The 14,481-nt window shown below is 38.1% G+C and overlaps 1 protein-coding gene across 4 annotated transcripts in view; it reads right to left on the bottom strand.

Annotated features, from left to right (window-relative positions):
* The window catches only part of OLFM3 (olfactomedin 3), a 172,770-nt gene that overhangs the window by 27,505 nt on the left and 130,784 nt on the right, over window positions 1-14,481 (bottom strand). For all 4 annotated transcript variants that reach the window (XM_029949418.1, XM_029949419.1, XM_029949417.1 and 1 more), the window contains exon 2: window positions 4,529-4,675. In XM_029949418.1, coding sequence (XP_029805278.1) covers window positions 4,529-4,675 — 147 coding nt within the window. The remainder of the gene's footprint in view (window positions 1-4,528; window positions 4,676-14,481) is intronic.

Raw genomic sequence — 14,481 nt, 5'->3', positions numbered from 1 at the left:
ACATTACTGTCTATTTACAGGTACATGCAATTACTACTGAAGTAGCAAAAATGACATTAACATAAAGAACTGGAAGTGCCAAATCCATAGTTACATCCCCACATGATACGTTTTCAGAAGGACAATTCTTTATGATAAACATTCAAAAGATTCAGCAAGGGAATATTAAATCTAGGCAGGAAATAATAAAATTGACCTTCTAGGGTTAGAAATAAGTACTTAAAGTAAGAATTTAATAAGTTAGAAAAGTAAATTTTAAAAATGGAATATTCATTCCAGGACTTTGCAAGCTTATGATGTCCCAAGCTGTTAAATGTTAAAATAATCTTTTCTAGAAGTACCAATTCTGGTTTCTTCAAGATCTAGAATGTTTAGCAATTGTGGATGGTAGTGACGCATCCAACAGAATTAGACAGCATTCATTCCTGTATGGTTTCTTTAACACCTTATGTTCCCCCAAGGGTGGGATTGAATTGTTTAAGACATGTGATACAATGCTGGGACACCTCCAAATTTGGAGAGCATGCTGTTTAAGAGACCTGGGAAATGGCAGCTCCATCAGGTGACTGGTAGAGAGGCAGAAAACACAGATTACACTGATGGTACTTTGTTAGGTTGATTGTGCCCCCACACTTTGTAGAAGTAGGAAGTAGGTGCCCTAGAAGACATCTAAAAATGAGGAAAGAAATGCTGCTCTAGTTTTTGAGTCAGCTAAAAGCTCAAAACAAAGTGGAAACCTCTAATAGTTGGAGAGCTGTTAGGTGAATTGTGGAATGGCGTATGAATACCCTACTTTAAAGGGTATGTTAAACTTGTGTACTTTAGCACTCAAAGTATTGTGTACCGAGCAAATTTGGCATCACTTGCAAGACTGTCAGAAATAGAGAATCTTGGGGACCATGCCACAGCTACTGAAGCAGAATTTGCATTTTATTAGAATCCCTACGTGATCCCTGTGCTTACTACATTTTGCTCTTCATGGAGAAATTTCCATGAGAAAAGCAAGTGAGAAGAGCTTCTGTGTGTGTGTGTGTGTGTGTGTGTGTGTGTGTGTGTGTGTGTGTGTGTCTTGCATACATAGAAGAAAATGGAGCATAGGAGCAAAAAATCATGGTGGAGGAAAAGTATATAAGGATTAGAAGAATACATATTGGGTTATTAGTTTTCTTTCTTTTTTTTTTAAAGCTTATTTAGAGAGAAAGAGTGAGTTTGCAGGGAAGGGACAGAGAGAGAATCTCTACACTGACAGTGCAGAGCCCAATGCAGGGTTCGATCTTAGGAAATGTAAGATTGTGACCTGAGTGAATGCCTGGATGGCTCAGTCATTTAAGCCTCTGACTTCGGCTGAGGTTATGAACCCTCAGTTTGTGAGTTCAAGCCTTGCATCAGGCTCTGTGCTGACAGCTCAGAGCCTGGAGCCTTGCTTCAGATTCTGTGTTTCCTCCTCTCTGTTTCTTCCCTGCTCATGCTCAGTCTTAAAAATAAGCATTAAAAAAAAAAAAAAAGATCATGACCTGAGCTGAAATCAAAAGTTGGATGCTTAATTGACTGAGCCACCCAGGCACCCCTGGGTTGTTAGTTTTCTGGTAGGGTGTGAAGAAACGTGGGTGAGAGGAGAAGTAACAAATACTGTAGGAAGGAGTGCCTGTTAAACAAATTATATATAAATCTGCATAGAATTATATGCTTTATTTGCATGAGATGAGTACATGAAAGCACCAAAAAATTGTGGTGGACTTTGAGATGAATTTTACTTTGTTTCATACATTTTATACGTTATTCTATTTATTTAAATATGTATTATATAATGAGTAAAATGTTATTTTTGTTGCAACATTGGGGAGTTACAAATAAGGAAGGAATGATTTATGCAGACACAAACTTTTGTCCTCAGTATGTCACAGAGCTCAGTGGACTAGCTAGCTGTGAAGAGCCCATTTTTGGTACATTCCTCAGACTGGAACATTCCAAAAAGGCCGAGCATCCTGCTGCCTTGGCTTGCCTACTTCCTCTACTTTTCTTTTTAAAGAAGGTTATCTTTCTCTGTTTTCTTTTTCCTGCTGTTTTGATCCATAGTCCTGCCCTTTACGAATCCTGCCTTCTCAAGACCTATGATAGTCTAGCTTTTATTAAAACTAATTGTGTAATATATGTTGTGTGGGAGCACAGGCGTGGCTGCCCTTTTGTGAGCTCCAAAGGTTAGAAGCTGTATTTTTATACCTTTAATTCCAAGACCTTACACAGAACCAGGCACAGAATAATTGTTCAAGAAGTATCTATTGGGTAAAATTATCTTATGCTTACAATACAATACAATGCTTACAATAAGTAATAAATAGTTTTAAAATGTATTTATTAATGTCGAGAGTGAGAAAGAGCACACTGCGTGAGAGCTCATGAGTGGGGGAAGGGCAGAGAGCGAGAATCCCATGCATGTTCCAAACTATCAGTGCAGAACCCAATGTGGGACTCGAACTCCGGAACCATGAGATCATGACATGAGTGAGATCAAGATTTGTACACTTAATCAACTGAACCACCCAGGAGTCCCTGTTATTAGGATTTTAAGGAAAGTTCCTTCCTTTTGTCACTGTTACACTATAGCATTACCAGACTCCCAAGTATTTCTTAATTTACTATCATTTCTACTCAGAAAGCTTCATTCTTTTAAATCTTTAGTGGAGCACAAAATTACTGAGACAACATTGAAACTTGGAGATGTAACTGCATCTTGGATAAATGGAATGCTCCGAAAATAATTTTGAACTTAATTATGGTTAAGCATGAATAAAGAAAGCCATTTGTATTAAAGAAACTATCTACACATTTGAATACAGCATTTATCTTTGAAGTTACCCATCATTGGCAGGACTGATATTTTTCTAGGAATTCAATGTACTTAGGCAGAATCCATACAAGTTAAAAATGATAGGCAAGTAAGATATTCTGTATAAAATTAAAACAAATTTTCTCTTATTTTGTCTCTGCCTTATTAATTTTCAACCTTATTTGTGTTGTGGGCAAATGCACTGGGAGAATTTTTGCTGACACTTGATTGTGACCTTCTATATTGTAGAAATATGCATAATCATAAGAGCTGCATTTGGGGTAATGATTAGGGATGGAGCCGTCTACCTGGAAAGGATTTGAGTCTGGGCTGTCTTGCTTTTCCTGGTGCCTATACCTAGGAATGTTTATATATTTGGATTTTTTTCATAGAAATAAAATCAAAACTGGTAAGCTATACCCAGAAAAATCGCAGTTCATATGTCATGATTGCTAATAGCTGAGAGGCACATTAGCTAGAGTCGTTAACTTAAATGAAAATGACATTTGCTTTTGTCTGGGGGACAGATATTGAAGGAGCAGGGAAGATGGGATCTTATAAAAAGAGACTTGAGAGAGTCAATAGATTGATGATAGCTCTGAGGAGAGGGGGAAGAAAAACGACTAATCATTGTATAAAAACAAGCAAAAAGCTTTCCTAAAATTTTAAAGCATCAATAGACTTCCAAATAATGTACATGGAGGAAATTTATTTTCATTATATGGCAATGGAAGAAAGTTACTGTTGCTAGGCTTGAAATTGCATAAAGTAGGCATGTCTGTATTAACAAATTTGATGCTTTCATTTTTCTAGCTTCTCTTAATTTTCCTTAAATTCCTATTCAATGCCATCATTGTATGAATGATCATAGAAATGATGTTGCACTGAGTGAATGGTTGAGCATGATGTCCTCTAAAAGCACATAGTACCTAATTTATCTTATTATCTCTGAAGGCACTTAAAATTCCCACATGTTGCCATCCTTCCATCAGTCTGGCCATCCAGCTGTCCTACTATATTCAGAACCCAACACACTGAGATTCTGAATGACAATAATTGAAAGAACCATTCATTGTTTTTTTTCTCCTCAAACTAAACATAAATAATGTTTCATGAGCTGACTTGTATCTGTAAAAAAGAATAAATCAAGGGCATTCTGCATTTGATTGTTATGGATCGGCTTAAGTAAATTATATGGAGAGATTGCTATTGAATGAAATTGAAGAGCTTAATGTTCAAAGGAATGACTTAGAGAATGATGATAAATACTTGAAATTATTCATTATCTGTTCAGATAGCTTGCATATTGCCTTCCATTATTTTAACTTCCTTGCAAGGTTGTTAATGTGATTCAAATGTATGAGCTCAAAGAGCCTAGTGTGATCCTGGGAATTGAGGATAAATTTCTGGCATAGGAATAAGACTTCCTGCCTTTTTTTTTTTTCTTAAGGAGAGACCAACTGGATATGAAGGTATATGATAGACAGCCAATCTTAAGGTAAGATTGAGAAAAGTAAAAAGTAATACGAAAAGGACAGTAGAGCTGGAATCTTGAGGTACTCCTTTCAAGGAAGGAACAAAATAGTTTAAGGGGCACAAAAATCGGAAGGACCTTTCTCATTATTGCTCACTTTCCTGCATTTCCTTTTCAAGGAATGGTAGATCTTTAAAAAAAAAATGCATGGAAGGCAGGACACCTACCTTTTCCAGAAGTTGGCGAAGCTGCCTGCTTTTGGCATCCCTGGAACACAGGTTTTGTTCTGGCGCCACCACTGTGCAAATGCATCGTCCATCAGGATCTTGTGCCGAACTGTACACTTGCCACCCTTCTTTGGGACTAATCTGAGTCTGAGGAAACCAATGGCAAACACACAACACAGGCCCATGTTATAGGATAAAGAGACATTTTAAGCAATGCATCATCTTTGATAATTAGGTTGTTTTTATTCTTTAAAGTTTAAAAGATTAAACAACTTCTACAACTTCCATAGGCAGCATAGCTTCATTCAGTTGCACCTTCCTTATCAGTCCCTAGGATAATTTTTTTAATGTTTATTCATATTTGAGAGAGAGCAAGTGAGGGGGAGAGAGAGGCTGCAGGCATAGGCAGACTCCATGGAGGGGGTCCAGAGCTCTATCTCACAATTATGAGTTCATGACCTGAGCTGAAATTGAGTCAGATGCTTAACCCACTGAGCTACCCAGGCGTCCAGAATTTTTCTTTCAATGCCTCTATTATTAACTATTTCATGACCCTACAACATTTCCTAATGCTTTTTGTTGTATTTGGACGTTTCAGTCCAACTTTAGAAACGTCTGATAGCCAATTAATCACATATCACCAGTATTCTTTGTACATAGGATCTGTTAGCGAGTCTTAACAGTAAATTATAGTAGTATACATTTTCCTGACAATTGTTCGTGTGTGATATTCTGAATCAAAGACCTATCCCAGGGAGCTTCCGATGTATTGAAGAGCTAATTATTACTAAAGTTGGAAAAGTAACATATAAGGGTAAAAGCATACAGGGTAAAAATAATTTCATCAGCATGGTTTTGCAAAGGATGCAGATTCCCAGAGAGGTGCAAGAGTATTTTGACATAGTCTGCAACATTCATCTTCCCAAATTACTTTTGTGTACTTAACACCATACCTCTCTATAACTGTAGCTTAAAGTGTTCTTCCCATCTAGCCATGAGGCAGCTTAGAGTCTGCCTTCTATTGATGTTTCTAGTTTTACCTCCTGTATCTTCCTATAAGAAACTTCTTTCCAACCAAATTGGTCTATGTGTGTCCTGAAACTATGTTAACTTGATTCATTTTTTTTATATGCTACTCATTTTGTTTCTCCTGCTTGGAATATCTTTTAAAATGTTCAATTTACTAAACCCTTATGGTTTCTACCTATCTGCGTTATTCATTAGGCATTTCATGTGTATTGTCTAGTACTGCTATTTGCCTTTCATATGTCTTATTTGAACAGTTAGGAAATATCTAATGTATCTAGTAGATGAATATTAATATCTGTCATATTAAGTACATTCTGTCAGGGACAAAGAAGTTTCTTCATTTTATATCTAGTTAATTTTCAGGAGCAGCTCTGCTTTAAATGTTTGTTGAGAGGGAGGGAGGGAGGGAGAGTGAGTGAGTGAGTGTTGGGGAGGGATGTGGGGGAGAGAATCTCAAGCAGCCTCTGTGCTGTCAGCTCAGTCTCACGAACCCTGAGATCATGACCTGAGCTGAAATCAAGAGTCTGATGCTTAATTGGCTGAGCCACCCAGACACCACTAAACATACATGCTCCAATGTACAAGCAGAAGTTGCTGGGGATGCCGTGAGGTACTGGCCAGAGAGGCACTCCTTGAATCCTCCAGCTGCTAAGATTATTAGTGGTTTGGCTTTCAGTTGAGTTTCTCTTGGCGATTGCCTCGGCTGAAGAATATTGCTTATTCAAGGTCTGACCTATTCCAAGGGACAGCTCACATGCATGACTTGATGATGCAGCAGTACAAAGAAGCACCTAAGAAGCAGGAATTATTTCCATTTCACAGAAGAGGAAATTAGTTAGCCTGCTTGGGCACACTTAGCTTGGGTGTCATAGTGCTTGTACGAAGCCAGGAAGGTATTCCAGAGCAGGACTGTCCAATGGAAATATAATAGCTTCAACTTTTTAAATAGGCTTACAGATTTAAAAGTAATATTAATATATTTTAATTCAATATATCAAAATATTACATTTATTCAGTCTACAAATTATTCATAAGATACTTTACATTTTTTTTCCTTTTTTGCACTATCTTTGAAATTGTGCATTTTAAACTTCTGAGTTCACTTTGGATTAACCACATCTTTAAATGCTCAATGGCTACATGTGGCCTCCTCAACTGGACAGTGTGGTTCTAGAGTCTTGCTTTTAATTATAATGCTATGGCCACACCAGTATGATGCTGAACATCCAGTTAATTGTTTTTAAGGGTCAGTCATGGATATTGGAAAAAAACCCCACCTAACAGATATTATAGACAAACCATCCAATTTGATCTGAATTTGTTTTTCCTGTGGAAATAATCAGATAAATCAATGGGTCTTTTTCTAGCCAAGCTCTGGCTTGCTTCTACAGCTAGGATCTGAAATTTGTCCTGTTGTTTCCAGGGATTCAGCAGATAGGTATTTCTCGTATGATCAGGAGAAGAGGGAGATGAAATCAGTTTAGAAAATAAGGCATTTAATGAATCAGGTTGGAGGTGTGAGGCTGAGGAAAAGTGAGAGAAAGGTTGAGGGTAGGGAGCTGAGATGGGGCCAGGAACCAAGAGGTGAAGGAAGGCCAGCATAGGACTGTTTTTGCAGAATGCTCAGTGTTCCTGGACTTGGATATTTGGCTATAGGCTGGAGCGTTTTACCAGGTTAAAAGCAAACCCTTTAAAAGACTAGAGCAAACTGACTTCCTTCTGCACAGATCTGCTATAGTCTGTAGATCTTCTGTCTCTGGAATTGACAGCAGAACAGATATCATCTCCAACTTACTCTGTCCCAGGTCCTACATACCATCAACCTACACACAGTTCTTTTTCTTTTCAAGGGCTTTAGCAGTCATCACTACAGGGTGCTGATAGGCTTTCCCACAACAATCATGAACAAATACCGGGGAAGGATAAGATATAAAGTCGAGAAACTCATAAAGATGTCCTGGTCCTTGTCCTTGATCTATAATGAGGAGCAAGTGGAGCAAATGGTGCCAGTGCTTTTTAATCTCCCTTTTCAGATAATTCATGGAAGTGTTCTATGCTGCCTTTTATTTCTGAAACATTGGATTCATTACCATTCCTTTCTTTTTCATTCTCTTACTCCTTCTACCATTTGTGCATGAACATCCAGATAGGATAGAAATATGTACTTAGCATTAGTATCAGAATTGGAAAGCATCTTAAAGATTATTATATTATCCTTTTTATATTAAGAAAAATGCAGAGATTACAGAATGGAGATAGGAATAGTTTAGCAGAGTTATTTCAGTGATACAATTAAAGGTTTAAGCTAAGTAACAGTATGGGATTAATATATCTAGACATGGGTCCTATAGTTTCACCTCGTTTTCACCTAACATTGGACACAAATCTCAAACATGTCAGAAAATTAAGCCTTGTCCCTAGGATAAATTTAGCTTTTGGATAAAGGAGTAGAGGTCACCCAATTATAAAATTAATATATCTTTAACAGCAGTGCAAACACTGACTGTTAAACCTGGCAGCATTAATATTGGTGTTCACTTGCCAAGAGTTTGGCTAACTAGTGAGGAGCTTATCATCACAGGGCAAGGTGTCAGTTGCTCTCTGGAATGAGGGAAACAGGAAAGGTGAAGCGGGTTTGATGTTCATTTAGCATTCTCCCTGAAGTGTCAGCCTAATAAAAGTGACTCCAGCCTTGTTTGTACTTCCAATTGTCTTCTTGTAAGAATCATTGAAAAGAGCCCTGACCTTATCTACTACAGAGCTAGTATGAATGATCTCAACTATAACAAGTTACCTGTTTGGCAGGAAAAAGGAAACTCAAAAGAGAAAAAAGCTAATAGAAAAGATGAGTGCCTGACAGCCCTGTGGGTTTTGATGGAGACCTCTGTGTCTGGGTCAGTGATAAATAAAGGGAGTTTTAGGCGGATCTCTGGTCCTCCCTTTTAGAGCATCCATTCTGGCATTGAAAAGAGGCTCAAAATAAAACCACCTAAAACCTCAGGGGGAAGGAAGTATTTGGACAGCTTCTGGATACCAATGAAAAAGGCATGAATGCAGTGTCTGTAAAACTCCTATAATAGTAATAGCAATTATGGAGCTCTAGCCACTACTCGACAGCTGGCATGTACTGTTGCCTTTGAATATCACAGTAGCTTTATGGATGAGGTTATTGTTGTCCTGCCCATTTTACAGGTGAAGAAACAGAGTAAGGAACTTGCTCAAGGTCCTGCAGGGGGTAATCAGCAGACCTGTGATTTGTACTTTGATATTAGAGACTGAAAGCTTAACCACAACCCTGAACCACCAGTTATCTGAAAGTCCCTTTTTTAAATGATAAAGATAACCCTGGGAGCATTATCTGAACTGCTATGAAGGCCAGTACTTGGACCTGGAGGGTGCATGTGGTTTACTACTATCCAAAGCATTGCTAATCACAGTGGTTACCGATGCAGCTCTCTTTGAACCTTTTATGTTAATTAGAAGAACTAAATGAACTATTTAGCAGTTTTTAATACTGCAGAACTCATGAAATATTTAAGAATGCTTTAAATAGGAGAATTAAAATGATAATTTTAACAATTGGATTTCAAGTCTGGATTCTTCTAATTTAATTACCAAGCCATGCTTTATAAATATAAAGCTGTGTGAGAGTCTTCCCAAAACTCTGGGGTCTTCATAGCAAAAAAGAAAGATCCTAAGGACTGAGGTAAAGGAAAAAAAAGTATCTTGCATTTCAATTTATTTTTATGTTTTAAAAATCCTTCTTTGTATTAGTTTGACTTTTTTTTTTTAAGTCAACTACTCTTAGACATACACATTATCTTATGAGGAAGCTGAAACTCAACATAAGCAATTTGTTTCAAGTCCTCCATTTAGTAAACGTCATGTATAGGACTCAGACCAGTTTCTTCCACTGTCAGTCCAGAGCTCTTTACTCTCATCCTGTATAGATAAAGGAGTCAGATCGTCTATGTCCATTTACCAATAGCCAGAAAATTTGCTTTGGAGGAGATGCACCCAAACAGGTGGAGGGCATTATCTACTTATGGAAATAAGTAGCATTTGGCACCCGGGGGTATAGTTAGCAGTGAAGGCTCAGCAACACTCAACTGGTGTTCCTGAAGTGGGCCCTGCAGTCATTTCTCAGCGTCCAGGTAGAGGGGCAGGCAAAAGACAGATTCCTGATCCTTTTAAGAGAACCAATCAGTTACTGGAACATTGCTAGGTCTTATGTTTTATCCTGAGTTTCTAGGCATTCCATGTAAGTACAGACTGAGGCAAAAAAAAAAAAAAAAAAAAAAAAAGAATAAGGAATCTACTTATTGAAAGAGGTGCATAAGGTAGGGGAAAATAAAGAAGAATCCATTTATTAGACGCTATTCAATTTAGAGTGGAGATGCCTCAGTGATGAAACCCCTTATAAATTTTTGTCTGAGGATAGGTTTGGTTGCAGAGAGTGAAATGTGGCTTAGCATGCTAATGGCTTGCGTTGTGAACAGAGGTGCAATGTGAGGAAAGGAATGAGAGATGTTGACAGACCACACTGAAAGAAGCTGTGTTCTGGAGGATGTGTTAATAAAGATGTCACTGCATAGCAGCAGTTTTCTTCCTATTCCTTATCAGACGAGTTGGAACTGAAATAAGAAATGCATATTCTTCTATAGGAGAGTCATGATTTTCACCTCTCTTAAAATGTCCTTACAGAGGTAAAACAAAATAAAATAAAAAAATGGAAAGACTCCTTTCTGAACCCTTGGAAAACGACTAATGGTCTGGTCATCCTGGAGAGCAAGTTGGATAAGAGGTGGTGAGCAGTGAAAGGTCACTCCGCATGTTGCCCCTCCTCATAGGGCTTGTCTTGGAGGCTGTCCCCAGGGTTAGTGGCTTGCGCAGTTGTCTTTGGTGCAGGACTGCCTGGGTTCATCTCATGGCTCCATCACGCTCGCTGTCTGTGCTTCAGTGTCTCCTTACGGAAAATGAGGATAGCAATAAAACCTATCTGGTGGGGATGTGTTGTAAAGAGTCAACGAGTTAATACTTATAAATCACTTGAAATAGTGCCTGGCCCATTGGCAAAATGAAGTCTTAGGTAAGACTATTTGCCTGCATGACTGAATGGTCTATTTTCAGGCAAACTTCAATCTAAAACTATCAGTACTCTCCAATAAAGTGGTATTTTCTTAAAAATAAATGCATATTCTTCACTCAAGGAAACCTCAAGGCTCTGAGAAAAGCAACCGTTAAAACAAAGCAGCAACAACAAAAACTCAACAAACAAAAAAACAAAAATAAAAATTTAGGTTGGTTGGACACCTCATGTTCTAGAAATCACAGACTTAGAGTTGGCGAAGACTCGGAGGTTGTGTTTGGTCCTGTGTCTTTCCACTCTGTCGTACTCTGTCTGTTACTGTATTTCCACTTGAGCTCTGCGTGGTAAGGATTTTGCTGCCTCCTAGGCAGCCCCTTCCTCTGGGGGAAGCTGAGGGACTTGACCTGAACGTCTTTGTAATTTTCCCTTCTTGGCCCTACTTCTGCTTTTAGTACTTAAACAAGAATAAATCTACTCAATAAATAAAACCATGTCACGGTTCTTGTCCAAAAAGGCAATTATCACTGTCTCTGTGGCTCTCAAGATTTGCAGTTTTGTTCTCTCATCCATCTCCCACTCCTTAAATTTGTTTGGTTGCCCTTTCACAAAAGGGGTATTGCCTCAGGATTTGGGGAAGAAAATCAGTCTGTAAAATACCGTAGTCAGGTATTCATGCAGATTGAAAAAGGTTGGTGAGCTGAGCATAAGAAATTTAAAAAAGTCAAGAGAGTTTGCATCAGGGTATCCTACTCATTTTGAGGAATTTAAAACTAACTCATTGAAGTGGTTATTAATGAGAAGTCAGCTAGATGTTTGAAACTGTAGCAAAATAAATCACTTCGGCCCACAGGTTCCCTTTGAGCCTCTTGCCACCACAGGTGTGGGGCTGACCGGGGACAGTGACTGGGGTGTCTGCTGAATGTCCTCTGCTTGCTTAATTGCTCTTTTCTGGGTCCTTCCTGGTGTGGAGTCCACAGCGGTGCGGGTAGAAGAGGAGATGTGGGTTTCTCAGAAGTTCAGCCTCAAGGGCCGGTTCTCCTGCATCAGAGAGAAGTGCCGGAGGGAGCCTGAGCTCTCACAGAGCCAAGGCTTCACCTCTGCAGCTGCCAGCTTCTCCAAAGGCTGAAGGGCCCAGTGATAAGTTGGAAGGAAAAAGAAAGGAAAGAAGAAAGAAAACAGGGATGCAGAGGAGGCTAAAGAAATGTTTTAAGATTCTAACAAAAACAAGAGGGAGCATATTCCTCTAGAAAGGAGGTGTATTTAACTACTAACAAAAATACCTGGAAATTTAAAAACCTTTTTTAGCCTTTGAGACAATCAAATGACACTGTCTATTTTAGAGAGACTTGCTATAAACAAATGTAATCATATTTAATCCTTAAAACCATTTTTTCTTATTTTTTTCAGCTCTTTTGAAACTACCCTTCTAAATTTATTTTTAAGGTGTTTTTTTTTTTTTTTTTTTTTTTTTAGAGAGATTGTGAGTGGGAGAAAGGCATAGAGAGAGATACAAGGAGACAGAGAATTAGGAGGCTCCAGGCTCTGAGCTGTCAGTACACAGCCCAATGCGGGGCTCGAACTTGGGAGCTGTTAGATCATGACCTGAGCCGAAGTTGGACACTTAACCAACTGAGCCACCCAGGTGCCCTGAAACTACCCTTCTAAAGAAAGACTTCATATTTGTGTAATTTTTTACCATCTGCACATCTCATAAACACCCATAAAACAAATTTTAAGACATGGTTTTTGTTTACACAATTGCAGGCTCATCCCATTCAGACTGTCTAAAGTGAGAATGTAGATCAAGAATGTTGAGAGGTGCAGGACATCCTAACCAAACCTTCGGAGAGGGGTACTGTTAACCCTTCAGTTTAAGGGAAGTGGAGTCCAGGATTATGGGAAACCACCTGAGCAGGGTAGAAAGAATGTACTGTGGCACCAGGGCCCAGAGGGGCAAGGACTCATGAAGAATGAGACCATTTCTCTGATCAGGACTGTGGCCAGGTGACTTGCATCCACCCTTGCCTCTGTCATTCACCAGCTGGGGGAAATGTGTTCAGTCCCACATTTTGGGTCATTCTTCCTACTTGCAGCATGAGGACACTGGATTAGCTCATTCATATTTTCAGTTCAGCTTTTGAGTGCTATAAGGTTTCTCTGGAGGAATCTTGTCTAGAGCAGTGATTGTGTGGTGAGGGAACTGATGGTAGAGGCCCAATGCTTCCCCCCATCATTTATTTGACCCATGACCTGCATTACACATTGGATTTCCGTTTCAGGTTTACTCAACAAATATTTGTTCAGTGTGTATTACATAAGATTTAATTTTGTGTAAAAAAAAAAAAAAAAAAGCCTGCTGCCAAAAATAGTGTGAAGATAACTGGCCTGGATGATTTCAGAAATCCTTTCCAGCATTAACATTATATGATCTTAATCTAGGAAATACAAATTCATTCATTTTTCACCAAGGCAATTCTAAGGTATGAGCAATTATCTTGAATAATTAAGGTAAGGAAATGTCATAGACATTGTTCTTCTGTAAAGCATTAAAAAAAAAACAACAAACTTTTGCCAGCTGGTTTCTCCTTTCCAGTGAAGAGTACCATAGTATAAAATTCCCTGTTTTTGTTTTTTGTTTTTTTGTCACTTGAAGGAAAATTTGGTTGTATCAGAACATTTACAGACTATAGCAATGCTTTATATTTTTCAACCAACAGATTACTACTCAGGAAGTAAAGAAAATAAACTTAACCTTACATGACAACTAGAAGTCCTAAAAGAATCATACGTAATCTTAGAAAATTGATTCTTCTCCATTAACAACAACAGGAAATAACAAAACCAGTGTTGATACACACAAAAAATATACATAGCAGAACCAAGGTACCAAGTTTGGATTAGGACTCATTCATGAATTTGATAGTTGAGATTCATTTTCTGAAAGAGTTAATTCAACAACTAAGTTGCTGAGAACTATCAGGTTCTTGAACAATGAGAAAATTTGGCACAATATATATTATATAATGTAAAATTGATTTTATAATTGTTTATTGATGACCTATCATGCTTGCTTTATAACTAGAAATCTTTTTACATCCCTCCTGACATAATTCATCATGCAGGGAAGGAGGGGAAACAATAGTAGAGGTGCTGAGGGGCCATAAGTGACCTAGGGCAGGTAAATATAAAAGTGGATCACAGCGTGCCTCACATGTGCTCTGCTGGTGCCCTAGGCTCTAGGGGAATCTAGTAAATTATATTATTAATTTGATATGACTCTACTCAGTTAATTGCACATTGATGGATTAATAGTAATAATTGCAAATAAGTCTTGAAAATGGAGGGTTACTATTCTTTTAGTATCTGACTTTTTAGTATTTGACTAGGATAATCCAGTGGTTAAAGATAGATAAAAAGGTAAAGAACTCCAAATACTAATATTTTCTGAAGCTTTATTTGATAGCAGGGAGATTATTTTTCAAGGATATTTCTTCTGTTTGAATTTGTAACTTCTGTCTTAGAAACCTTTGTTTGAAAGGCTTTAAAGTATTGCTAAGTGAACCATGGTTCAAACTACCAGAAAAGACTCTGCTATATTGTGGGAAGGGTTAAAAAGACATTAATTTTAGGTGAACAAAGATGATAGGAACTAGACTTATGATAGAGTCTTTATGAAAAATTAAACAATAAAGGGAGATGATTTTATCAAGTGAGTTATATATTGCTCGTGTTTCTTAGCTCTCTCAAAGCCTTTTTGGCAGGCTTTAAATTGCTGAGGTTTTTTATTTGTGTTTAAAAGAAGTTGGTTTCTCAGACTGAAGGCATTGCAAACAAT

The sequence above is a fragment of the Suricata suricatta genome, chromosome 8, assembly GCF_006229205.1.
Source record: "Suricata suricatta isolate VVHF042 chromosome 8, meerkat_22Aug2017_6uvM2_HiC, whole genome shotgun sequence".
In the NCBI taxonomy this organism is placed as follows: Eukaryota; Metazoa; Chordata; class Mammalia; order Carnivora; family Herpestidae; genus Suricata; species Suricata suricatta.
The sequence above is the reverse complement of the archived record's forward strand: the minus strand, read 5'-3'. Positions and strand labels throughout refer to the sequence as shown.